The 27,507-nt window shown below is 51.8% G+C and overlaps 1 protein-coding gene across 1 annotated transcript in view; it reads right to left on the bottom strand.

Annotated features, from left to right (window-relative positions):
- Fstl4 (follistatin like 4) overlaps positions 1 to 27,507 on the bottom strand; it is a 313,515-nt gene that overhangs the window by 73,278 nt on the left and 212,730 nt on the right. Inside the window, 2 exon segments of the mRNA XM_042689005.1 lie at positions 4,568 to 4,691; positions 6,832 to 7,025. Coding sequence (XP_042544939.1) covers positions 4,568 to 4,691; positions 6,832 to 7,025 — 318 coding nt within the window.

Below are 27,507 nucleotides of genomic sequence, written 5' to 3'. Positions count from 1 at the left end.
CTGACTCAAGAGGTCCCCTGGCTGCAGAAGTCGGGTGATTGCTTGGCTGAGTCCTCCAGTGTCTCCACTCCACCTGGTCAGTGCCCCGCAGTCCCGGGCGATCTAGTTGATTACTACCAGAAGCCCTTTACCCAACACCGCGCTGCCGGCCCAAGCTCTTCCTGCCCTGGCCGCACGTTCTCCAGCCGTGCCCTCGCAGGATTAATTAAAAGGGCAAGTCATCTCTCTAAACAGCAGAGGAAACTCATAACGAATTCAAAGAGAGAGGGAGAGAGGAGAAAAAGTCCTCACTGAAGCAACATGTTTTCCCTCCATGACCCCAACCTGAACATTCTGAGCAAAATGCAACACCCCCCCCAAAAAAACCATGCATAACTGAGCAGCTCTGTAGACAGTGACTTTTAGATTAATTGGCCATGATGGACAGGCAGGGCTGGATGCATCTTGCTTACCAATGGCCCTGGAGCCTGGGTTTCTACCACAGCCCGGGCAGGCAGCTGCATTTCTTATAGGAGAGGTAGGGAGAGAGGGCAGGGCATGCATGTAGGACACTAGTTCTTTAAGTTCCTAGCCCTGCCTTTGATAGGGGCAAGCCAAAAGCAACTTGAGGAAAATGTTCCCTTGATAGATGGAAGAGGCGAAGGAGGACATCCTCATCTTTCATTTCTGTCAATGAACGCAGAACAGGTGCCTGGAATGCCACCTGGCAGTCAGGAAGAGAGACCCCTGGTCTCATTCTCATCTAGCTGCAGGCTACAAAGTGGCTCAGACAGGCCCACTCCAAACTCAAAAATACACAAATGTGGGCCGGCACTGGAGGTGCATGCCTGTAATCCTAGCTACTCCGCAGGCTGAGGTCTGAGGAGCGAGTTCAAAGCCAGCCCGGGTAGACAACTCCATGAGACTCTTGGCAGAAGTGGAGTTGTGGCTCAAGTGGTACTGTGCTTGCCTTGTGAGGAAAAGCTCAGGGGCAATGCCCAGGCCCCGAGTTCAAGTCCCAGTACACACACACACACACACACACACACACACACACACACACACACACACACACACACACACACACACGAAAGCCAGTTCTATAGGAAAACACTCCCAAACCACCATTATTCAACAGGGAGTCTGTGAGGAACAGAAATTATTCCTGATAGCCAAACTAATATAATAGAATCAGCCTGGGTATAAATCAACTGTTGAATGGGTAAGTACACTGTGGTATATACACACAATGACAATGAAGAAGAGTGAAATTTTGCTGTTTGCAGGAGAATGGATGGATGCAACCAGAAATCATGGTTAAGTGAAATAAGTCTGACCAAGACAAATGTTGCATGTTATCTTTCATAAGTGGACTCTAGACCTAAAAAAAAAAAAAGATTTATGACATGAATGCAAAATCAGGAGGTGTTAGAGAGTGAGATCCAATTGGAGGGGGGAAGGGAAATATGATCGAAGTATTCATTTACATATACATAATGAAACTTGTTAAAATAACTGAAAAAGGGAGGGAGAATATGAAAGAATCATGGAAGGGGTGAATTTCATCAAAGGCCATTATATGCGTGTAGGAAATAGTATATAAAACCCCCGTTTGTACAAGTAATATATACTAAAAATATAGGATTGATAATTAGAGATAAACAAACAACAACAACAACAAAGGCCTCAGCCACCCCACAGATACCCCTACTGCCTTACACACCAGCATCCTGCAAAGACACGAGCAAATACAATTCCAGCCAGCCTCCGCCGGCCTGTCAGCTCTAGTTGTTAAAACCCAAATCCAAACTGTTGTTGCTGAGATGTTCTGAGATATGATTATTCTGGGTTTGAGTGGGATTTCTTTAGCGCTCATTGATTGCTGGGTAATAAGTTTGTACGTCTATGTCTCATTTCAATTATCCATTTAAAACTCACTGAACCGTAAATTTATGCCTACGGCGACGGCAATTCAGTTTAGAGTTCCTGTGACTTTGAGAAGCCATTGATCCCTGCCTGTTCCGGTGGTGGCCGTGTGTCAGGCCTTTTATAGTCGGGTTAACGGGTTCTGTGGCTTCTTTAATGGCTGCGAGTTTACATTTTATTGCATATCTATTATTTGGGTTGGGCTGAGATGAATGGTTTAGCTTCCTGGTTCAACACATGTCCAAGGCGACAGCAGAATCGAATCTGTTTTTAAAAATGATGATTATAAAGCTTTTCAAAGAGTAATCCAGGAATGAAGGGAGCGAGACACTGGGTTACCCTGTCTGAGACCCCGCCCCCTTTCCCAGGGTACCTCCTGTGTATGTGGAAAGCCTGATTGGCTGGTCTAGATCCAGTCTCAGGAATCCAGTCCATGAAACAGAGGTTACTCCAGTACCAGGAACAAGGATGGTACCCAGGCTTCATGATGATGCCTTTGTGTATCTGGTGACTCTTCTAAATCCCTGAAGTCTGGCCTGGGGCCTCTGATTGCTAATATACACTCATCATTTCCTTCCTTGCTGCGTTGGCCGGGGAGCTGGAGCTCAGCCACCCTTCTGGGCAGGTGCTAGAACTCGCCTCGGAAGTGTGTTGACCGAGAAGACTTCTCTCACTGAATCTACCCCAGTCACCCTGTCTCTCTCCCTCTTTTTTTTTTTGTTTAGTTTTTGTGCTCAGGGCTGGCGCTCTATCACTTGAGCCTTACCTCCACGTTGGGCCTTTTGCTGGGTCATTGGAGGTAAGAGTCTCATGGACTTCTCAGCTTGGGCTACCTTCGAACCACTACCCTCAGATCTCAGCCCCCTGTGTAGCTAGGATTACAGGTCTGAGTTGCTGATGCCTAGCTCACCCTGCCTTATTCTTATCTATTATATCTGCGGTCATTATCACCCAGGATCTCAGTGTGGGACAGTAGATGGGGAAATAACGCAGGAGGTGGGCTCTGAGGACAGGAGTAAGGGTCTATCTAGGGATATGCAGGTCATTCTGGAACACCTGGTTTTTCTCTGGAGAGGATCCCACACAAATTTTGGGTATCATTGGTCTGGCATTAATTTCTGCAGTGTAGATACATTCCCACCAGGACCAATTTGAAGCTGACGTTCAAGTTTTGGTTGCTGCCTGACACGTGAACCATCACAACTCCTGAGCTGGGTCTAGAGCATTGCTGGTTTACTTCTGCACATCTGAAAACCTGGAGATTCATTTCTGGGAACAAGTTCCTTGGTTTCACAAAGCAAGTACTCCCCATGGCAAGATAAGCCTGCTGGGTCATTCACACCTGAGGATGAGCTAGTTTTGGCAGATGTGTTTTGCTGGTAAGCAGGGAGGAGGCCGAGGACCAGAGGCCATCAGTGTTGGACTTTGGCCCTTGGTACTAAGGATGCTGAGAACCGGAAGTCCCCCCCCTCACTATTTACACTCATGGGCACTTCCTGTAGGAAGTGGCATATTGGAACAACACTTCAAAAAAAGCCATGTTCAAAGTGTACAAAACAGTATCAAGCAGAAACAGCCCCCTGCTAAGATGAAACTCCAGGTCAGGACTAAAGAGGAAGGCTCTAGAACAAAATTTTGTGGCTCAGGTATTCAGGGTCTCTGGGGGATTTGCACCAGCTCTCCAAGGCCAGGGCCCGAGCTGCGAGCTTGTAGGCCGTATCCAGGGAATGCCAGGGGAGCTTGCATAACCCTCAGAGGGACTGCGCCTCTTGGCCAGTCTGGTTTGTCCCCCTCCCTGTCCCTCCTTCACTGGGGACACCCAGATATCCGGGCATCTGTGGCATGCTTCAGGAACTGGCTCCTGCACTTCACATCCTTTAGAAGCCCTGTCATTCAGAACGTCTGATAGCAAATCACCTTGGGCCAAGGTCATCACCCGCGCTGGAGACATCCCCTGCGGGAATGGTATTTAATGGGAACCATTCTCACCAGAACAACCCTTCTCTGAGGATCACCTACCTCTCCTCCTCGGCTTGGACCCAGTTTTGCTGTTGTCCATGGAGGCTGCTCCTGGCCTCTGCCTAGCCGAGACTCCGGCCTCTACTGCTGTGTCCCAAGCAGAGCTCCCCAAGGGGAATGGCCCTAAAACTTGACCCTTCCATGTACGGTCACAGACTTTCCCACACAAGTCCATGCTGGTCACGGTCCTCCATTAGCAAAGAAACGATCCCAAACGCATCCATTCTCCTTTGCCTTTTTTTTGGTGTCAATTGTGGGGCTTGAACTCTGGGCCTGGGCGCTGTCCCTCAGCTCTTCAGCCCAGGGCGAGCGCTCTACCACTTGAGCCACAGCGCCACTTCCAGTTTTCTGAGTGGTTTATTGGAGATCAGAGTCTCAGGACTTTCCTGCCCGGGCTCGCATTGGACTGCGATCCTCAGATCTCAGCCTCCTGAGGAGCTAGGATGACAGGCGTGAGCCGATGCCTGGCCTCTTTTGCCCTTTTGTGAATGCTGAGGCTGACACAGAATCAAACTCAGCTGCTTTTCATCTCTAAGGAAAAACCCACTTGGCAGAGAGCACTGAAGCTCGCTCCCGCCCTACCACCACTGTGGCGTGGGCACGTCAGCCCCTCGGCCCCCCCCACCCCTCGCGCCTGACTTACGGAAGGCTGTGTAGAACTCGCGCAGCGTCAGGGAGCCGTCACGGTTGTAGTCGTCGAATCGGAGGAGGTCCCCCGGCGAGCACCCCAGCAGGTCCCCGTCCAGGTCCTGCTCTGTCAGCAGGTGCTGTGGGTGAGGAGGGACAAGGCCAGAGCTGTGAGTGAGGCCATCGATGCTTCCAGAAGGGGGAAAAAAAATGGTTCAAGGCTAAGCAAGGATTTCAGTGCAGCTCTTTGGTTCTCTCTTGTCTGATCCGTTTCTTCCTTTTACTTCTTTTGTTCTCCAATTATCTTTAGGTTGTTGTGTACAAGGGTTGCAATCCAACATGTCAGTTTATGAGTATAGTACAGTGTGTGTGTGTGTGTGTGTGTGTGTGTGTATCTGTACTGGGGCTTGAACCAGAGTGCTTTCCCTTAACTTTTACACTCAAGGCTGACAACTCTACTCCTCGAGACACACCTCCATGTCTGGTTTTTTTGGTTGTTAATTGGAGATAAGAGCCTCATGGGTTTTTCTGCCCAGGCTGGATTCGAACCACAATCCTCAGATCTCAGCTTCTGGAGGAGCTAGGATTATAGGCGTGAGACACCAGTGTGTAAGTACACTGCATCTTGACCCGTGTTCCTCCCACCTCTCCCCACTTCCCCCACCCCCTCCAGTTACCTGGTTCCATTTTCACTCAGGCACATAGAATATTACGTTTGCAACTCATTTTATAGATGAGGACACTGAGGCTCCGAGAGGGAGAGTGACTTCTCCAAGGTCAGACAGCCGGTTGGGAGAGTATGGAGATTAGGGCTTAGTCTGTCTTTTCCTTGTCTGGTCTGATGGACCTTAGATAATCTTAGCTGAGAAGGATCTTTTGGGGCCACCTGGTCTGCTCTTATGTGCAGAAAATAGCAGGGTGACAGGGACCAGAGAGGTGTGGGTGAGGAAGGTCGGGAGGAAGGCTCAGAAGAGAAGAATTGGAGAGCTGGAGGCTTTTTCTATTTGTTTAATGTTCTTAGCTTGGCTTGCTATATTAAAGGCAATTTAATGTGATAATGTTTAAAAAGAGAGAGAGAGAGAGATCCTTTGCCCAGCAAGTCAGTGTTCGATATAAGCCAGATTCGAGCCTAACATCCCAGATCGATCTTGGGAAGGTGGAGATTTCCCTTTGTCTCTTTCTGCATTGGAAATGGATTAAGTGCTCACTGGACGGATGTTTTTCCCCCGCCCCACCCCTTCACACACACACACCTCTGATGGCTTTGTCAGGGAAAGGCCCGAGATCTGGCTCTGCTGGGGAGATTTATGAAATGGACGTTAAACATATTAAAGTTTAAAGAGGAAATCGTAGTCCAATTACTATGCTTGCTAATGGCTTCGGGTACCTGGGGCCCCTGCGGGCTGCTGGGTTTAGAGCAATGGGCTCGAAAAAGGTTCTTGTTTACGCAGCAGCAGCAGCAGCTCTGGAGCTGGGTGGGCCTGGGTGCCAAGTGATCTCAAGCTGTCTGCCTCTGCCCAGGGCAGGTGGGTGCCAGCTTTCCCCCATGCCAGTGGGGTTGGGACGGGAAGGGGCTTGGTCTTCCTGCTGAGCGCCGTAATGAACAAGACCTGGATTTGTCCAGAGCAGCTGTGATCCCCCGAGGGTCCTTGCCCACCCCCACTGAGGGAGGGTCTGGAGAGGCCCATCAGCTTGGAAATGCTGGAGGAGGCGCCCTTGAATCTCACTCTGTGGGTTCTGACGTGTGCATCCCACAAGGCAAAGGGCCTAGCTTAGTGCCTAGCCGGACGCAATGCTCTGCGCATGCCCAGTTCTGGCCACTTGGCCTTGATCTGGTGAGGTCCCTGAGCCCCTGCTATGGTTCCTTCCTCCTTCCTTCCTTCTCTCCCTCCCTCCCTCCCTCCCTTCTTTCTATTCTCCCTTCCCTTCCCTTCCCCCCCTTCCCTTGGGGGAAGTGGATACAGGGGTTTCCACCATCAGACAGACTGCAGAAGGTGGAGAGGGTTGGGTGGTGGATATTTGGGTACCAAGGAACAAGGACAGAGGACCCGGGGACCCCTGGGTTAGAGATGAGAGTTTCATGGGTGTTTGCTGGAAATCAACCACTGTTTTCCCCTTTGGCTCCCCCCACCTTCCTCATTTTCTGAGGTGCAGTGAAGGCCACGAGGCCTTATCCAAGCCCCAGCGGGAGGCCTCGCTGCCTGGCCAGGAGGGCCTCGAGCTTGGTGGACAGCACTGGCTCAGCATGGTCGGTCGGGGGAAGAAGCTGGGGGCACCTACCTGTGCCAGTTCCGAGCTGATGATGTGGCTGTTGCCGTCAGCATCCAAATCCTTGAACAGGGACTCCACCAGGAGGCGCTTCTGGGTGCCAGGGTCCCGTCTGCTGTCCCTTTCGCCGAGAGGCTGCCGGCGGCTCTGGAGAGCCAGAAGGACATTCTTGAGGCGGGCATAGCCGGCCATGGTACAGGTGCCACCTGGAAGGAGAGATGGGGTTGTTATAGGGGCGCTGTGTAGCTCTGGGTCCATTCGGCCATCTCGCTCACAAGCAGCGGCAGAGGCTGCACAGGGTGCAGCTACGACCAACGATTAAGTATTAGATTAGATTATAGCTGCACCTAGGCTGTAGGTCTGCCTGCTCTTCCATCCCACAAATTCTCTGTTTTTGTGTCTCTGTCTCTGTGTCTCTCATCCTGGTTTGAACTCAGGGCTTTGGCGCTCACTAAGCAGGTCCTCTACGACTTGAACCTTGCCCCCGCCTTTTTTCCTTATGTTCGTTTTCAAGTAAGGGCTTGTGTTGAAGCCTGGACTGGACTGTAATCCTCCCGTTTGCTCTTCCCACATAGGTGCGATGGCAGGTCTGCACTACCACACCCGCTGTTTTATTGGTTGAGATGGGGTCTTGTCATCATGATCTTCTTGACCCCCACTTCCCAAGCAGCTGGAATTACAGGCATTTGCATCTACGCTTGGTTACATCATCATCATCATCATTGGATTGAACTCAGGGCATACTTGCCATTATCCCCTCCCTCCTCTACCCCTGCACACGTGTTTTTGCTTTTAGTTTGTTTCTCAGATAGTGCCTCAAGTTAACTTTGTCAAAGCTGGCCTTTAATGTCCATCCTCCTTGCCTTGAGCTCCAGAGTAGCTAGGATTATAGCTGTACAGCACCACACCCAGCCTCTACAGAGAGTTAGTGAATAGTGAATGGACGCTACATAGTATATGAATACTGGAGGGAGCCTGCTTGCTCAGCCCATAGATATTTATTGAGCACCTACTACAAGCCAGACATAGAGTGAGTGTCAGATGGAATGGAGAAATTCTTCTAGTGGAATCACAGCAGCTTTAGGAAAACAAGCCCCCAATTGTATCTGTAATAGTTCTTTTTTTTTTTTTTGTCGTCTTAATCCTACCTCCAAGGCAGCTTTGGAATACTTGGCCTCATAGATTAGGGAGTTTTAGTTAACAGGACCAATAAGCCCTGCTTAAAGTAATTAAGTACACTCCCAGCGCTGGATTACTTGCAAACAAGCCTGTGTACACAAGTCCATGACCGAGAAACAAAGAAGGAGTTTTAGGAAATGAAAGCAGAGGCATACAGCCCATTACTCTTGGGCCTTTTATAGCAGCCCGGACTTGATGAGCGCCAGCATCAGAATTGCACAGCGTTTTGGCAAATGAGGCCTGTGATGCACTGTGACCTGACATGATTTATCTTGCTGATGACGTGCCACTAAGATCATCGCTAGCAGCCTGTAAACTGGGGGGGGGGGGGGGGGGGGGTAGAGGGGGGCGGCGGGTAGGGGCAGCAGCAGCAGCAGCAGCTCTGGAGCTGGGTGGACCTGGGTGCCAAGTGATCTCAAGCTGCCCCAAGTTTCCTCTTGCTGGGACGGCCCTGACACTTCCTCATCAGTGCAGACACTCCTGCGCCCCCCTCACCCCCCACCGCAGTACCCCAATCCCTCAGGACCAGGGAACTCCCCTGACCTCTGACCCCGATAAGTGGTGTCCCTGAAGCTGCTGGAGGAGAGTCCAGTCAGTCCCAGGTGCAGGTTGTTCTGCATGAAACTCCTGGGGTCACTGTGGGGTCGGCCAGGAGCATCTCACGCACAGGGAGCACCTCGTCCACAGGGAGCACCGCATCCACAGGGAGCATCTTGTCCACTAGGAGCACTGCGTCCACAGGGAGCACCCGTTCACAGGGAGCAGCTCACCCTCAGGGAGCACTGTATACACAGGGAGCACTGTGTACACAGGGAGCACCTCGTCCACAGGGAGCACCTCGTCCACAGGGAGCACCACATCCACAGGGAGCAGCTCACCCACAGGGAGCATCGCATCCACAGGGAGCACCGCATCCACAGGGAGCACCGCATCCACAGGGAGCATCGCATCCACAGGGAGCACCGCATCCACAGGGAGCATCGCATCCACAGGGAGCACCGCATCCACAGGGAGCACCGCATCCACAGGGAGCACCGCATCCACAGGGAGCACCGCATCCACAGGGAGCATCGCATCCACAGGGAGCACCGCATCCACAGGGAGCACCGCATCCACAGGGAGCATCGCATCCACAGGGAGCACCTCGTCCACAGGGAGCACCGCATCCACAGGGAGCATCGCATCCACAGGGAGCACCGCATCCACAGGGAGCACCTCGTCCACAGGGAGCACCGCATCCACAGGGAGCATCTCATGCACAGGGAGCACCGCATCCACAGGGAGCACCGCATCCACAGGGAGCACCGCATCCACAGGGAGCACCGCACACTGTGAATCTATGGAAGCCCGTCTTCAGTGAAAGGCTCCCTCCTTCCCTGCTTCCACTTCCAGACAGTTGCTGACTTATAAAAGCACTATGTGCCCACCAAAGAGCACTTGGAAAGCACGAAGAGAAGCCAGTGAATTGATAACCAGTCATCCATGCTCTCTCTCCAGGAGGTGGCCTTCTCCACTGTTGGCCAGAACCAAGCCACATGCTTCTGCTCAGGGTCCAGGGGAAGAAGCGGGCCTGGTCCCTGGATCTAGGCAGGCGCCAGTCTTAACTCTGACCTCAGCAGATCCGGCTCCTTCAGGAGGAAGGACTCTGGGGAGGGTGTGTGGGTGAAAGGCTCGGGGACCATAGCACCCCTTTCCAGCCCAGCCTGGATGGCAGTCAGAATGTTCTGATACAACATTCACACGTTGCTCCATTGTTCCATGGGTGTTGTGACTCAGACAGAAGGCAGTGTGTGTGTGTGTGTGTGTGTGTGTGGTGCCATCACACACATACATACACACACATGCTTACTAGGCAGGCACTCTACCACTGACCCATGCTTCCAGCCCTATTTTGGTCTTATTTTTGAGGTAGGGCTTCACTTTATCTATCCCCGACAGCCCGGGCTGTGATCTTCCTACTTGTGCATCCCTGTGTCATTAGGAGGAAGAAAAGGAATGTGCCACCATGCCCAGATGCTGGTCGAGAGGGAGTCTTGCATACTTTCATGTCTTGCACAGTGGTCTTCCATCTCTCAAGTAGCTGCGATTGTAGGTTTAGGCCACTGTGCCTGGCCTGAGTTCTCTGTGGTTCATTTGTCTTTGGTCCCTTCCCCATGGGGTCTGGGACAGGGGGGGGCTGTTCACCTGGTGTACATAGACCAACGTACACAGGAAGCCAGCCTGCACTTCCTCCCTCCCTTCTCCTGAGCAGGAGCATTCCCATGATGGGCCTGTGAGTCCTAGCTGGCCTGATAGCCCTTGGTAGGACCCGGCCACCTTTCTGCTGGCCTTCAGTCCCCCTGTGCACCAGGGCCTGTCCAGCCGGCCCTGGCCTTGGGCTTCCTGCCAGCACACGCAGGGCCCCCCCTTGCTCACAGACCGGGCCTGCTTTGGCAGATAAAATATTGATCAGCCTGCTGAGGAGGCCCGAGTGTGAGCCTATTTTCATGTCAGAACTTGGTAATGAACTACATTTATCAAGCCCCGTTCTCCATGAGAAAGGTCAGCCGCAGATCTGGCTAAGTTGTTATGACACCTCATTAATCTGGCTCCCTCAATAATTGTCCCTCTTCGAAGATTCTAAGGTTCTCCCATTCCGGCCGTACTCCATCCGCTCCGGCCAGGGACACAGACGGAGCAGGGGCGCAAATGCAGGCGCATTTGATTTTTTTTTTTTGAGCAGAGGGAAATAGGAAGTTGGGAGAGGCCTCTGGAATGAAGCGTCCGTCAGAGACGCTTGCTATTGCAAAACAAAAGGAGGCGAGGGAGTCTTTGTGGATATTTCATGGGTCATTGGTACCCTGGCCCAAGGCACTGTCGTCATCCGGGCCCAGGTGTGGGTGGGGCTGGAGGTCTCCACAGAGCCAAGGGGGAGGAGCATGGGAGGCAGGTGGCTCAGTGGGTGGTTACACCCTGTCGCTCTCAGACACTTTGAGATAGAGACACAGAGGAGAGGAATTCTAGAAGGGCAGAGGCCTATGTCACTGTTAGACATAGCTCAGGATGTTGGGGTGTCTGGTAGGAATAAAGACACCAACTCAAAAGGAACTCAGCCAGGCAAAGTTGACTCCTGCAGAAGGGTGCATCAAGATCCAGAAATCTGGTCAGCAAGCACACGGAGCAGGCAGGGTGCTTCCTTTTTTAATCCCTAACCCAGCGGGCTCCGCCCCTCTGCTCCCATTGGTTGTGCTCAGGTTCACACTCTGCAAAAGGATGGGGCTCAATTAACAGGCTTGAATTAAACCTCAAGGAGCTCCTAATAGGATGCCTTAATCACAGTGCTCAGGAAAAGGATGTATGTAACTAAAATGTAATTAACAAGGGTCAAGCCATGGAGCCAAAGCAGGACCACTTCAGAAAAACAATTCTCTCAAGAAATTTTTTTTTTTTTTTTTTTTGGGTCATGGGGCCTGAACTCTGGGCCTGGGCGCTGTCCCTCAGCTCAAGGCGAGCACTGTACCACTTGAGCCACAGCGCCACTTCTTGTTTTCTGAGTGGTTTATTGGAGAGAAGAGTCTCACGGACTTTCCTGCCTGGGCTGGCTTTGAACTGTGATCCTCAGATCTCAGCCTCCTGAGTAGCTAGGATGACAGGCGTGAGCCACCAGCGCCCGGCTTCTCTCAAGATTTACAGAAAGGAAGCAAATTGCTTAGATAGAAATAGACTCTTGTCATCACTATCCACCGTGTCAGATACCTTCCCAGGGGGTGGAGCGGGCCAGGGGGCAGAGAGAAGGAAGGAGGAAGTAGGGCTGGCACCTGGGGGGCCACTCTGAGGTGGCATCGGGTGGGTCATGGGCCACACTCACTGAACTCCAGCCTCCATTCACCTGGCAGGGTGGCCTGAGACCTGAGCTCAGCAACCAGAACAACACCCGGGCAGAACCACGGAGGGGCCCAAGGGAGATTGACAGGCTGTGACCCTATTCTCTTGGCTGCCCTTAGGGGGTCTGCCTATGGGTGGGCTCCCCTCCCCTCCCCTCCCCTCCCCCCCCCTCCCCACAGCTACCTCCAGAGATGGCAGCCCTGGTTCCACATTGTCCCCAGTCATTCTGGTAAGTGATGTCGCAAGATCTTTATCACCAAAGCAGAAAACCTGGTGTAACGGTCTGGCACCCACATCACAGCCCAACATGGTGGCATTCCTCGGGCCTGGGTGACGAGGTGTCATTCCTCGCTCTATTTTGAAACTGCTAAGCTGTGCAAAGAGCAAGACGCATGTTCCTCCCTGATCTAATTTATGAGCCGCCGCCGCCGCCGCCGCTGCCGCAACTTTTGCTGGAGTTCCGCGTAAAGAGGAACAGATGTTTAACTTGATGTAAATTCATGAACACTAACAAATCTTTCAGCTGCCATTTCTGGGGAAATTCAATTAACAATAAATGCCAAAGCCAATGGGATTATCTTTTGGATACATTTTTTTTTTTTTTCACTCATCGGCATGCAGTTCCACCGATCGAGTCACAGAATCCTGAAAATTCCAGAGATTTGTGAGGTCTAATGTAACACAGCCTCTTTGTGGTCCCCGGAGCCTCACAGACAAGTGTGCCCCAAGTCAGGCCACCCGGTGGTGACCTCCAGCCAGCTGGGGCACGAGACTGAAAAGTGAAAGGTTCCTTGGTAACTCTAGCCTCGATGGGCCTCGGTGGACTGGCTCCATTGACTTCCCGCTACACTCCAGAAAGCCATCTTCAACTTCACTCCTGACAGGCTCAGTCCTCAAGCTGGGACTTCTCTGCCATGGCCTAGCTCTCTGGAGACACTTCTGTCCTCTCCCCAGCTACACAAACATTGAGGAGTTTGTCTGTCCTGTATCCTCCAGATGCAAACTTCTGGAAGCAAGAGCACACAGCCACAGCGACCCCTAGTGGCTGCACCTGTACGGGGCGTCTCTGCTTGCCCTCAGGCCCCCTATGATCATTATACAGAGCTCTAGCCTCAACCAGCAGAGAGCCAAATGGGAAAATGGAGGTCCTGGAGGCAGGGAGGACCAGGTGGCAGATCCAAGGTTAGAACCTGGTTCTCCTGAAGTTGGTTCATGGTCTTGCAACAACATGACACAAAGGCCGAAAAGCAAGGCAGAGCAAATCCACACTAAGCCGAACGGCACCCTGGCTTTCCCTAGAGGACATTCAGGACAGGCCTGGCTGAGGAAAGCAAAGGTAAATGGAGAGCTGCTTGGTTTGGGGGAGATGGAGCGCGGGGAGCCTTTTCACAGGGTTTCAGGTTGGTCTGGGTCCAGATCTCTTGGGGACTCCCACTAGAAATGCAGCTTCTGGCATGCGATGCTACGCACGCGGCCTGTCATTGGATCTCTGGTGGTCCTGGTCCAGACAGATCACGAACCACACTTGGAAACAGTCCTTTTGTGTGGACTCCCTGACAGGCTGCGCTGTCTGAAGGGGCCTGGAAGGGATACTTAGCAGAGGCTGAGTCGGGACCAGAACCCAAGCCACAAAGGGTATCTGCTCCCCGCCAAGATCCAGAGGTAGCTGAGTGTAACTTTGGAGCACCCAGACCCCTGCTTCCTTGCTGAGTCGGGCTGGCCAAAAAGACAGCAGGGAGAGGAGGGCATGGGTGCTGGCTTGGGGTTTGTCTGGCTTCATGGAACTGTCAGCTTGTCACAGTCAGGGCTGGGTGGGGAGCGGGGAGGGTTGGTTCTTTCAAAGGTCCCCTGCTGGCATTTGGCCAAGCCATGCTCCTGGGCCAGGTTTTTTTTTGGGGGGGGGGGGCGCTGGGGGTGGCTCAGGGAAATGGATCCTACTGGATCCAAGCCCCTCTTCTTCCCAGGGTTCAAAGCGGGAAACATCAGGCTGGCCAGCTGGCTGTGGTCAGTTCCTACCTGGTCTGTTCCCTGGAGTGTCTGTATTTTGTACTTGTCATCCCAGTTGATTGGGAACTTTCTGGGTTGAAAGCACAAGGCTCACTGGGGGCCTGCAAACAGAATTTGCATATCTAAGGCTTCGCATCTCCTTGAACACATCCACAGCTGCCCCAGGCTGGCGTAGACCAAAGCCCACGCCAACCCTAGTGGAAGAATCTACTTGTACCTGAATTTACAGACCAAAACTAATAAAACAAAACTAAACAACCCCCCCCCCCCAAAAAAAAAAACATCCTCTCAATTTTCACCCCAGCACGGGGAATTTTTCTTTTTTTTGGGTCTGGTCGTGGGGCCTGAACTCTGGGCCTGGGCGCTGCCCCTCAGCTCTTCAGCTCAAGGTTAGTGCTCTACCCCTTGAGCCACAGCGCCACCTCTGGCTTTTTTCTTTTTGCTTATGTGGTGCTGAGGAATTGAACCCAGGGCCTCAGGCATGCAAGGCAAACACTCTACCCCTGAGCCATCTTCCCAGCCCCAGCACTGGGGAATTTCAATGAACAAAACCACCCAGATCTTTGTCAGATACATGTGCTCATGAATGCCTGGTTCAATTGGTGTTCCAATCCTCTCTTTAGTTCCTAATCGAGAAAGAAAGATTGGTTGGATTCCTAAGAGAGGGCTCCACAGAGACTTTTTTTTTATGGCTGACTGGTAGCCCCAGGTAGCCCCAGAGCAAAAGAATCATGTTTTGACAACCTGACTAAATGCTAAAGCCTGGCATCAAGAACTTCATTCATTCATTTGCTTATTAATGCTTGTGTGAGTAGAGATCTCAAACACTCACAGAGCTCTCTTAACAATTCACAGATGCCTCAGGGGTCCCCATGTCCTGGCCAGAAGCTCAGCCCATGCCTACACACGTACCCCAGTGGGCCAGTGGACGAAGTCTGCGGGGACATGGGGGGAGCCTGTGGGCACCTCCACTTTCTAGTTAATTCTGTTGCCTTGGTTCGTAAGGCTTCTCTGAGAAGCCAACAGGCCGGCTCCGTGGGTGCTAGTGAGGGCTGGTGTCCCAAGTGCACTCTTAGTGTTGCCTCAGGGCTGTTTGCTCAAACACAGCAATTGTCAAGGAGCTAAAGAACCGCTGGGGTTTAAAGGCAACAAAGCGGAGATTCGCTCCTTTCACGGCACTGGGGAGGGGGGTGGGCAGTGCATGAGCTTCAGATCGATGACTCCTCAAACAGGGAACGCTTCCCACATTTTACCTGTGGTAGCTTTGCTGGGCTCAGGGACATTTACTTTAAGAAGAGGTGTTGGAAGGTTGCTGAAAAGTGGGTCTTGGTATAAGCCGGGCTTTAAGCCCTTACACGCTATTTCAGAGAAGGAAAGCCCCAGGCAGAGGCCCTTAGACCTGCGAGCTCCGAGGGCTCTCCTGGGGTTTGAAGACGGATCTTAACGTCTCTGACATGGAGGACTGACAGTCAATGCCAGGAACTCTGACGAGGCTGGAGATGGCGTCTGGGGGACCGCTCCAGCATCTGTGCACAGGGAGGAGGATGTGAGGGCTCCCCACCCCCCTAAATTTGCCTCACTGGTCGGAGCCTTGTCCACACTGGACAATCTCAGGATTGGGACAGCCTGTGTGGGGAGCTGCAGAAAACCTTGTCTGGGAAACTTGGGCCTGAGCAGAACAGGTAGGTTTTCTGAGGTGCGGTGTCTGCGGAGGCCATGGGTATCTGGAATGCCTGGTACCAGGCAAGTGGGAAGTCCATGAAGGAAAAAGGCAAGGTTGGGGGTGGGGTGGGGAAGAAGGTCCTGGGGTGCAGCAGCCCCGAGAGCTCCTAAAGCTCCCTTTTTGCCCGGCGCTGGTGGATGATCATGGTTCAAAGCCAGCCTGGGCAGGAAAGGCCATGAGACTCTTATCTCCAATACACTACCTAGAAAAAGCTGGAAGTGGCACTGTGGCTCAAGTGGTAGAGCACTCGCCTTGAGCACAAAGCAGCTCAGGGGTAACACGGGGCCCAGAACTGGCACACACACATACATTCTCGGTCGGTCGATCTGTCTGTCTGTCTGTCTCACACGCACATATACACACGTGCTCCCTTCTCCCTCAGCCAACTGTGTTATTCCAGGCACATCTGGGCTGGGTGGCATCTGGGCTGTGTCCTCCTCAAACACCACTGCAGAAGCAGAAGCAAGATGAGAGTTCGAAGATATGCTGACTCTTACTACATACCTTATTACTGAGAGATCCACCCTCCCCCCCTTCCTCCATATTCATAAGTTCTCACAGTCTGAACAGCTTCCTTGCTGGGCTCAGCATACCAAGGAATAGGAGAGAGGGGGGGAGGGAGGAACATTCCTGGATTTTTTTTTCTCAAGGCTCACCCACACCTGAGCCTGGACTGGTGGAGCCTGAGGCCCATAGCCTGAGGTGCTTCGTAGCTGAAGGCCCAGGCTCGGGCCCAGTACAGCCCTGATGTGCTTGGGTATTAGCCTGCCCTGCCTCGGGGTGTTTTTATACCTGGCTTCTTTCCAGTTGAAGTTTGAAAACAGCTACTACCACCACCAAAAAAAAAAAGTGTGTGTGTGTGTGGGGGGGGGGGGTTGAAAAATTCCACAAAAAAACTTTCTGGGCACGAGGGGTAAACAACATAGCTCGGATGCCTGTAAGGTGTAACCAGAAATCCAGCCCCTACCCCAACTCCGTCCCCCCGCCACCCAAGCTGGGCTCAGGAAATGATGGTGATGATGCTAATGGTCCCGAATAAAAAGCAGCCGCCATCAGTTAGGAAGCCAGTCACGCTCTGACTTTGATTTTTATTTTTTCTCACCAGTGGCGCTCGGATGAATATGTTTGAGGAAGAATTTTCAAGAATATAAGAGTAGAGTGGCAGAATGCTTTTCATTTCTTCCTTGGGTCTACATGGAGGGCAGGAGAGGAGAGGACACTGGAAAACATGACAGATACCCTGTCTCTCTGCTTGTCTGTCTGTCTGTCTGACACACACACACACACACACACACACACACACGCACACACACACACACACACACACACACACACACGCACCCCTTGTGGCACATGGACTCTGAGAACAGGAGGGAGAGTTTTAGAGGAACTTCTTCAGATTCCTCATAGATCGATCGGGAAAACTGAGGCGCAGGATGAGGAGGGAGCTGATGGGGCTCCCCGTTCCGCCAGTGGGACCCTCCAGGACCAGAAGGGTATTTTATCCTCTGCGGAGATTGAGCCCCCATGCTGACAGGGGGTGTCTGGACGAGCTCCCTAACCCTGCAACGTGACTTGCAGACGCCACACCCTGAAGCGCGGTCCACCTCCGGAGATAACTGCTGGCCACCCTGAACATCTGGAGAGGCAGGAATGGACCAGCCCCTCCCAACTCCCCCTGCGCGGCGCATTTGTGAGCACACGAATCACCCGCTGGGCTCCCCTAATTCCAGACGCATCAGGCAAAGCATTGGGAAGCCTAGGCAGCACACAGACTTACCTCGAGGCCCCAGACCCAGCCTCTCCATGTTTCCTTGAACCAAGCGGGCCAGGGCAGCAGGGGCAGTGGGCAGGGGTGGGTAAGGATGAGCAAATCCCTGTGTGGACAAAAGCTCAGGGGGGCTCTGAGGTATGAGAGGGTGTTCCAAGCCCTGGGCCACCCCAAAGAGGGCAGAGAAGGGGGGGTCCATGTTCCCTAGAAGCTTAGGTGGGACTCATCCCCCCATGGCCTTCCTTTGCCAGCCTCCCCTGCCATTCAAGAGGAAGGAAGAGCTGGGCGCCGGTGGCTTATGCCTGTCATCCTAGCTACTCAGGAGGCTGAGATCTGAGGATTGACATTCAAAGCCAGCCCGGGCAGGAAAGGCCGTGAAACTCTTATCTCCAATGAACCACCAGATAGCCAGAAGTGGTGCTGTGGCTTAAGCAGTAGAGCACTGGCCTTGAACTGAAGAGTGCAGGGACAGTGCCCAGGCCCAGTTCAAACCCCATGACATACTCCCCCCCCCCCCCCCAAAAAAAGGAGGGAAGGAGTGACAGCATGCATTTCATGATCTACCCTCTTCCTCCAGGGCAGGGCAGGTGCACCCCGGCACCCTCTGACTCCACAGCCTGCACGGATCTCCTGTGAGTCCCCCTGGGGAGTTCAGCCCCGCCATGCTTGGTGGCCACAGAACCCATCTATTGGGCTACACTGAGCGCACTGTGTGAGTCTGTGTTCACACCTGCCCAGCTTCGCCTCATCTGTGGGGTCCACACGCAGTGTGTGCCCCAGACAGAGGGGCCGCTCCTTGGATGAAGGGTTGATCTTTTCCTGGTGGCAAGGCACCGAGGCCCCCGCCCCAAGCCGCCCTTGCCTGAACAGAGGCCAAGCCAGGCCAGGGCTCTGCTCCCTGCACCCCGCTGAGAAGTCACAGCACGGACGGAAGTCATGAGGCCATCCTACTGGGACTCTGGTTCCTGTGGCCCAAAAGGACCGAGGGGACATTTTCCAACCAAGAATTGGGCCTAGCAGATATTCTGTAGCTTCCTTGTGCCCATACTTCAGCTAGGCATTTTGTTGTGGTGGTGGTTGTTGTTCGGTGCCAGTACTGGGGCTTGAAGTCAAGGCCTAAGTGCTGTCCCTTAGCCTTTTTTCCTCTGGAGCTCACCACTTGAACCATACTTCCATTCTCTTTGGGTAGTCAATTGGAGATAGGAGTCTCATGGACTTTTCTGCCTGGGTGGCTTTGATCTGTGATCATCAGATCTCAGCTTCCTGAGTAACCAGGATGATAGGTGTGAGCCACCGGCGCCCGGCTTCCGCTACATTTTTTTTTTTCCAAAAAGGAGATGAAGTAACACTCCCAGCAGCCTCTGGTTCTGCTTGTTCAATTGAGGGGCACTAGTGCACAGTTTGAGCCCAAAGTGTCTCCAAAGAGTGGATCTGGGTCCATTTATCTGGATCGCCTCTGTCTGAGGCAAACAGCTGTAATTACAGCCTTTAAGGGACTTAGTAGAGCTACTAATGGATCCCTGAAAATAGTGAAGATTAAAAGTAAATATAAAACAAGAGAATTGGTTGGCATGAAAGCTGGGCTGCTAAGTGGGAACAGTGGTCACATTTAAAAACATCACTAGCAGCTGGGCGCCGGTGGCTCATGCCTGTCATCCTAGCTACTCAGGAGGCTGAGATCTGAGGACTGCGGTTCAAAGCCAGCCTGGGCAGGAAAGGCTGTGAAACTCTTATCTCTAATAAACCACCAGAAAACTGCAAGTGGTGCTGTGGCTCAAGTGGTAGAGCACTAGCCTTGAGCTGAAGAGCTGAGGGACAGTGCCCAGGCCCAGAGTTCAAGCCCCACGACTGACAAAACAACAACAATAACAACAAAAACCATCACTGGTGTCTTAGGAAAATCATTTCCCCAACTCGGGGGCCCCCAAGTTGCAATACTACACACATCTCAGGGCTTTTGACACGGAGCAGGTAGCTAAAGCCTGTAGTTCCAGTCTCGAGAGAGCTAACGGGAAGGCCCAGGGAGGCTTGGTCAAGGCCGAGGCCAAGGCCAGCGGACGCACTGGACTCTATACAGCCTTCAGGCAGGGTACACTCCAGAAGAAACATTTTCAGTAAGTAGGCTCTTGCCTACGAGGCACTTGGATAAAGGTGTGGGCCCTCATAAAGGTGTGTAGGTGGTGAGCGTGTGTGGGGGTACATCTGGCAGGGGAGTTCTGGGGGTGTCTGCTTATCATAGGCTGTGGACAGTCTAAGATGTGTGTGGGTCTCCCACATCACCCGTGGGGAGCTATCTGTTTGCAGGTGGATCTGTGGGTGTGGAGCTTTAAATCAGTGCCCCTCGCTGGCCTATCTCTGGTGGGTGGGGTGTGGGTGTGGCCAGGGCTGGCCTCTGCCTCTCCGGACATCATCAAAGGGTGCAGGGAGGCTGGCCACTTCTCCTACCCCGGTGCCTTTCTGGGCTTTCAGAAGCTCTGGTTCTTTGAGGATGACCAGTGACGTAAGCTGGATGGGAACCTCTGGGTTGGATCCTGAGATAGCACTGCGGAAGGCCTTCGAGGCCTCTGTCTGCTCTCCAGCCCTGGCCTCCAACTCTACATGTCACGGCTTCACATCCATGTTGTCCTCCAGTCCCCGGACTCCACATGATCTCTAGAACTTTCCACCCAGATTGCTCCTTCCTTTACACCTTCATCCTTTAGCTACGGGTCCCTCCCTCTGCTGAAGTCCCTTGCTGCTCAAGCCACATCCGATCTCTCCCCAGCCAATGAGCTCAGCTCAGGCCATTTCTGCATTGGACGTGGCTCTTAGCGGTGCCAATGTTCTCCTGCCCACTGCCCCTATTCTAGAACTGGGGAAATCAGGAACACACCTTGATAACCATCTGTGGCCTAGCTGGCCTTCTGCCTCCAATCCTGGCTCCACCAACCTCCCTGTACTCAAAGCTGGAGGAATCATTAGGGACTCCCCTGTCCTCAAGATGGGGCCAAGCTCCATCGATGGCCTGCAGTGTCTTCCTCTCCAGCAGCATCCCCTTCCCCGCACACACCAGGGCCTTGCCACCATATTTGATTCCATGAACAGGCTTGCACCACCTCTGAATGTGTCCTGCTTTGCAAACTCCTGAGCATCTTTGGTTCAGCTCCCTCCTGTGTGTTCTCAGAGTACCCTGGGCACGGCCTTCAGAGCGTGCTTGTCTGCTGTGTCTGCTTGTCTGCCATGTGTCTCTTAGCAATGAAAGAGAAAGGCAACGTGGGTTGTGGCTCATGATTAGCACTCGACAACTATGTGTCCAATACACAAGGGAATGAATGAACACACTGTTGTATGTAGCCAATCAGGCCGAGATGCCATCTAACCCTGAGCGTTCACTCCAACTGGACAGCCTGCTCTCTGCCTCCATGGGCAAACCCAGCCCTTGCTCTAAGTCTCCACTGGAGGGGCTCTGGCTAGGACTCGACTTGTCTACCCTGGGTCTGTGCTTGTCCTTCAGTGATGGCAGAGAGTTTTCCCTGCGCAATCAGGAGAAACATGGAGATTGCACGCGTATGGCTCGGAGTCTTCCCTTCTCTCCACGATAGGCAGGAGGTCTCCCTGCACCTGGGTCTCCCGTACACCCACCCTGGCCAGGGGTGAACAGATCAGCACCTGTCTGCTTGCGTGTCAGAAATTGATGTCTGCTTCCCTGGCCCCTCATTTCCTTGTCTGTAAAACAGGATTGATTATTTCTGTTCCTGGGGTCTGGGAGAGCCCCCAGCTTGGCACAGAAGATGAACATTCTGGAAGACACTCTTTTGCATTTTAGTGGATCAGATTCCCAACTCGTAGGGGGCGGGTGTAGTGAGAATCTGAGCTTTGGAAAGTTCTGGAAATCTAGGTCTCTTTCCAGAGGAAGCATCCCCTGAGATTTTTGAGCCTAGGGAGTCTGTGGGACCAATAAATGCTCCTCTTCCTGGTGGCACTGCAGTGACTTGAACACCACACAAAGAGACCAGGATGACAACAAAACCTGCCCTGCTTCAAAGAAGTCACTGACTATTTTGTGGCAGCCATTATGAACTACTAATAAATGCCTGAACCCCATATCACATTCCCCGGTATCTCTAAAGACCCAGGGGAAGGCAGGAGAAGCCATGAAAGCCCCATAAAAATACAGTGTGGATGAGCCTCAGACCTATTTTCTTTGAAGCCTTATTGCCAGGAAAAAGCTTCTGGCCCCAGAGCATTGAAAGGCCTATCGTGTGGCTATTTGATTAAGCGTACCGGTATCACAGACCACACGCAATTGGAAATCATTATCCCGTAATTGGAAACACATTAATAAAATGATAATGTGGGTTTGCTCAGGACATAAGAAACACAAGGAATACACACACACACACACACACACACACACACACACACACACACACACACACACACACACACACTGTGCAGTGTGCCCCCTAGTCAATAGGAACCACAGTTGTCTGGGTCTGAATCACCAACCCTCTCTCCATGGGGGCCGGCCTTGGTTCATACAGAAGCTTTTGGGGGAGACGCAGGCATAGCCAGGCCCACTGCCTGGGACCTCTGAGGTCCCGCTATCCAAGGCAGGCCATGTTCCACAGCCTGGGACAAATGATGGGATTCTGTCATATCCAAGGTGCCATTTGGGCAACTTCTTCAAGCTAATGTCTTCTCCCAACTGCTAGGAAGGAAGTAAAATGTGTGCAGGAAGTCAGACACACATGCACTAACTACTTAAGGTCTAAGTCAAGGCCAAGATCACTGCCCTTCACCAGGCTGGCTTCTGGCCGGTTGGGTGCTGGGCTGGGCTGCTAGCTCACAGGCCCCAGAGCAGAGCTGGAGTCTGTAGCTTCCTCCAGCACTTCCAGTACATGTGGTCCAGAAATCCCTGCCAAGCTCAGAGGTAGGGTGTGTGTGTGTGTGTGTGCCTCTGTGTGTGTGTGTGTTACAGGGAGGATGGGCCAAGAACTTCTTTGTACACACTCCAGGTTCTGTCCTGTCCCCTGCTTTTTTGCTTGTCTACATTCCCATCTGTCCTTCCAGGCCCAGCCTGGAACATTCTTCCTCTAGGAAACCCTAAGCGATGATTCTGGATTTGCCACTTACCAGCCATGTGATCTCAGAGTCACTTAACCTCTGAACTTGACTCATCCACAACACAAAGAAAAGCAAGTCTACCTAGCCTGCAAAACTCCATCTCACCCCAACTGGGGCAGGTGGGGAGGAGGAGCTGGCTCAGATGTGAAATGTCAGCTCTGGCCACTCAGCATGGACTCGGGGACCACAGGCAGCTGGCATCTGGGGCTCCCAGGAGGTTGGCTCGGAGGTACACACGAGCAGCCCTGGAGCTTCACACAGAACTCCAACACTCCCCACCCTTCTGGCCCCTGGGGCTTGAGAGTCTCCCAGCTCCCGACACCACCTCTGTTAGTTTTCTGTTGCGATCACAACCTACCCCAGGCTGGGTGGTTTTGCTCACAGGTTTGGAGGTGGAAAACAATCTCCTCTGATGAAGGTCTCTCCTGGTAGCTGGATTTACGATGGTGGACGGGCACCATTGGATGAGAATGCATGATGGGACAGGGAGCTAGAGAGATTCAACGCCCCAGGTTCCCCTTCCTTCCTTCCTTCCTTTCTTCCTTCCTCCCTCCCTCCTTCCCTCCCTTGTCATGGGGTCTGAACTCTGGGCCTGGGCACTGCCCCTCAACTCTTCAGCTCAAGGTTAGTGCTCTACCACTTGAGCCACAGCACCACTTCCGGCCTTTTCTGCTTATGTGGTACTGAGGAATCGAACCCAGGGCCTCATGCATGCAAGGCAAGCACTCTACCACTGAGCCACCTTCCCAACCTCCAGGTTCCCCTTTCTACACCTTCCTCTCAAGGGAACTAACTAGGGTCCTGAGGATCCCCTTCAGAAGACCACTCTCCTTTGCCCTAACACCACCCCACTGGGGACCAAGCTTCCAGCACAGCCCTCTGCGGGGGTATGTCCCATCCAGACCAGAGCACAATGCATGTCAAAACTGTGCTATTGCCAGATGCCAGTGGCTCATGCCTGTAATCCTAGCTACTCAGAAGGCTGAGACTGTGGTTTGAAGCCAGCCTGAGCAGGAACGTTTGTGATAGGCTCTAATTAACCAGCAAAGATCTGCAAGTGGAGGCTGTGGCTCAGAGTGGCAGAGTGCCAGCCTTCAGTGACAAAGCTAAGAGGCAATGCCCAGGCTCCGAGTTCTATCACTCTCAGTACCAGCACAAAAGAGACAAACAAAGAAACAACGAATACTATTTGATACATTTCGAAGGAACTTGGACCCTTTCCTTTCAGTGTAACTTTTAGACTGGGGTCTGTGGTTTGGCAATAGGTTTTTCAGGTAGTAAGAGACATTTTTTTATAGGCCAAGTGCCTGGCTTTTAAAAAAAGATCTGCCACACATGACTCTGTATTGTCTTTCTTCAGGCAGCTACTTCCAATTCAGTCCTTAGATTGTCAATTTCCTCAAGCAACTTCTATTTAGTTAAGGTCCAAAATCACAGTGGGTGGTAATAAATATCAAAGTACATGGTAGCTGAGAGAAGTGGGGGAAAAAAAAGCTCACCCACAAATCAAATATGATTATTGATCAACAGTGAACAGCCTCAATCGTTTCTGCACTAATTCTAAGTATACACATACCGATTGGTGTTTTCATTACATAAATACATTGACATTTTCAGCTGAGAAAATGTATCGAGCAATTCAACTTGGCAATCTTTGGAGAACAGCAAATAAATAAAAATACAATAAAAGGCACTGAACAAAACATGTAGTCAGTTCTTCTTGGCCTGAACCAACATTGGCAATATCTTCAGCTGTCTAATGTGGAACCATATTTGGAAAAAGTTATCAAAGCGAAACAGCTGGGCACTGGTGGCTCACGCCTGTAATCCTAGTTACTCAGGAGGCTGAGATCTGAGGATCACGGCTCATAGCCAGCCTGGGCAGAAGAGTCTGTGAGACTCTGATCTCTAACCACTAAAAAGCTGGGAGTGCAGCTGTGGCTCAAGTGGTAGAGTATCAGCCTTCAGAGATAGTGTCCAGGCCCTGAGTTCAAGCCCCAGACTGGTGTGTGCATGCACACACACACACACACACACACACACACACACACACACACACACACACACACACACACACACACACACGACAGACTATAAGGACAAAAAGAGAAACTTGAAATAATCTTTTTGCCCTTTTGCTAAGAAGCAATTAATCCCTGAATCCTTCTCTCACTTCCGACTATATATTCTGTAGCAGTAACTTTTACCTCATTATATTCTGTAACTAAAAGGAGTATCAGTGTCTATTCATTGGCCCCCAAAGTGACATTGAAGGAAGAGCGATACGGAATGCTGTGATGCTCAGAGAGAGGCAAGTCTCACTGAGGGGCTCTGTTGGTTCAGGTGAGTCACTTCTGCTGTTGGAAGGAGATTACCTTAAACATCGTGGTCAAACAGTTCTCTTTCGTCCCTGTCTGTCAATTACTGAAAATCATGACAGCTTTCAGTTTGCTTACTATTTGGGCAGACCTTTCTTGTTCAGCTATTTATTTTCCCCAGAATTTTCTAGCTGCCTAAAAACAAGACAAAACAAAATGTATCGAGAGACTGTCCATATTATTTTTACATTCCACTGCCACGATTTTCTGGCGCCTCAATCTTATTTTGGTTGAATGGAATTATCTTCTTTTCTTGATAGCTTCCCCTCTGCGGAGCTTCTGACTTTGCTCTTCTAACTTGAATGGCTCATCTCCCAGGTTTCTTTTCATTTTGTTTTGTTGGAGATGAGGTTTTGCTTTACGATGTTGCCCAGGTTGGTTTTGGGACTCCTGGGTTTAGGCGATCCTCCCACCTCAGCCTCCTGGGTAGCTAGGACTGCAGGTGTGCACTGTCATGCCACACCTTGGGATCTCATCTCTCTGGCTTCTTTCATTATTGCCTCCCTTAACGATGCAGTTTTCTTTCATGCTACACAAAGCTTAGCTCTGCTTTTCTTGGACCTGCGGAGCTAGGATTACAGGCATGAGCCATGAGCGTCCGGCTCACCGCCCTGTGAAAATACACTCTGCTTCCAAGCAGAGGGGAGCAAAGCCGAGCACGGGGCATGGTAAACAAAAGCTGGGCTTGCTCTGTGTCCTGGGTCATGGCTTTGGCTAACACAATGTCATCTAGAGATATCTTGCTCACAGACGGGCTGGCTGTCTATCCTTCTGGGGGCACCATGCCAGATTCTGCCCTCTGGTTAAAAACCCTGGAGTGCCTGGAAAAAAAGTAGCCACACAGAGGCCAAAACATCTCCAGAGAGGCTGGTCTCCATCCCTAAGCTGAAACCTTCCAGATCCCATCTCAGTTATAAAATTCCAGCCAACTGGAAGTTCCTTTTCAGCCACTAGCAGCTCCTCGTGGACCAAGAAGTGAAGCAAGGAAAACAGAGACACTGAAGTTCCCCTGTTACTTTGCTGTGGATCCTTTTCTCTCTACTCATTTGTGGCTCCTCTGAGATCAGTTATTGGCATGGTGATCTACCGGGAGGCCAACACAGCTGGGGCCTCTGCCCCTTATTCTGTCAGTAAGCCAGTGATGGTGATGTTGGTCTGATTCTTCCACAGACAGACATCATGAGCTAAGGAAAGGCATGTTCTTTGCTCTTTCAATTGGGAAATTTCAGCTACACTTAGAGCTAGAAAACTGATCAGGAGTGCAATGGTTATTTGACAGAGGAGGAAAAAATAATCATCGTGGCCCTTGTACCATCCTGGGGTTTGAGTTGAATCTGGGTCAAACTTTCCAGAAACTCTTTGCTGGTACCAAAGCATTTCTACCATGTATGCTGTGCCCAAGCTGCCCAAGCTGTAGCTTAGACCCCTCTCTAGGTGGGAATAGGGTTCCCTCCTCTCCTTCCTTTCTTCTCTGTAGGACCTAGACCTCTGAGAAGGACTCTCCCTTACCAGGCCTGGAGATGCAGAAGCTTCACAAAGGCCATCAGAGGTGGGTGAAGGGCAGGCCGGTATTCAGCCCAGAGTTCCTTTGCTTTCCAATCTCTGTATTTGGGACAAAAGTCTGCCTCAGGTCTTGGCTCTTGAAAACTCAGACAGTCCCCCAGGAGATGAAGGTGTGTGTGTGTGTGTGTGGAGGGGGGAGAAGGAGAGAAGGAGAGCGCCCAGCAGTACGGTCAGCATGAAGTATTTCAGTATAGGACCCCTGGTTCTTCTGCCCTGTAGCATAGCACCATCTGCCCAGCCCTTCCCGCCCCCTCCCAAGGCTCCACTCCAAGGCCTACTCTATTTTACAAACATAGTAGCCTAGCGTGTGCAATCGTCTAGTCCGAGATGGAAGATGGAACGTGTTAGCCGCAGCCAGAGACAGCAATGAATTTTACAAATAGCTTTCTCAAAACGCCCATTCAAGTTCACAAATCAGACCCCTAACAACCCCAAATTCCTACATTCCTGGATGGCCGGCTTCTTATTTCAGGCGAGACCATCTGTCTCAGTCTAATCTTGTTCGCGTACTGTGCAAGGCTTCAGACTGTGCCTGGATTTCCCAAATTGCCTCCGATTGCAGGGGAGAGAGACCTTTCCTTGCATGTGTCCACTTTGAGAGGGCCCCTGGATGTTCCTGCTGGAATCCTGGGGTGTCACGGGAAGAAAGGACCAGCAGCGTGTCCAATCCCTCAGTCGGCAAGGAAGCCACGCCCAGTGCTATCCAAAGCCATAAGCAGCCAGCTACGGCAAAGTGATACCCGGTATTTTCCCCCTCCCCCTTTATTGTCCACACATTAATTTTTCCTCCTAAATTCTTCCCCTATTAAAACCAGACTGGTTTTATAGCTGGGGCAGGGGTGGGGACAAAACAAGAAGACATCAAATTTTTGGTTCCTGAAACTCAAAGCAGAGGCAATTTTCTGAAAACCAGGGGTTTCAATTTGTAGAAGATAGCATTTCAGAAAAAAAAAAAAAAAAACAACTTGGCTTTTCAGAGAAGACCTGGAGTTATAGGGTCTGTAAAGTTTAGTGTACATGCTGCAGAGCAGAGCTGGCCTAGGAACGGAGGGAGGGGCTGGAGAGGTCCTGAGTTCAGTCAGGTGCGGGCACTGGAG

This window comes from Dipodomys spectabilis, unplaced genomic scaffold (genome assembly GCF_019054845.1).
Source record: "Dipodomys spectabilis isolate Male_0828 unplaced genomic scaffold, ASM1905484v1 ptg000119l, whole genome shotgun sequence".
Classification (NCBI taxonomy): domain Eukaryota; kingdom Metazoa; phylum Chordata; class Mammalia; order Rodentia; family Heteromyidae; genus Dipodomys; species Dipodomys spectabilis.
This window is presented reverse-complemented; position numbering and strand designations above follow the sequence as displayed.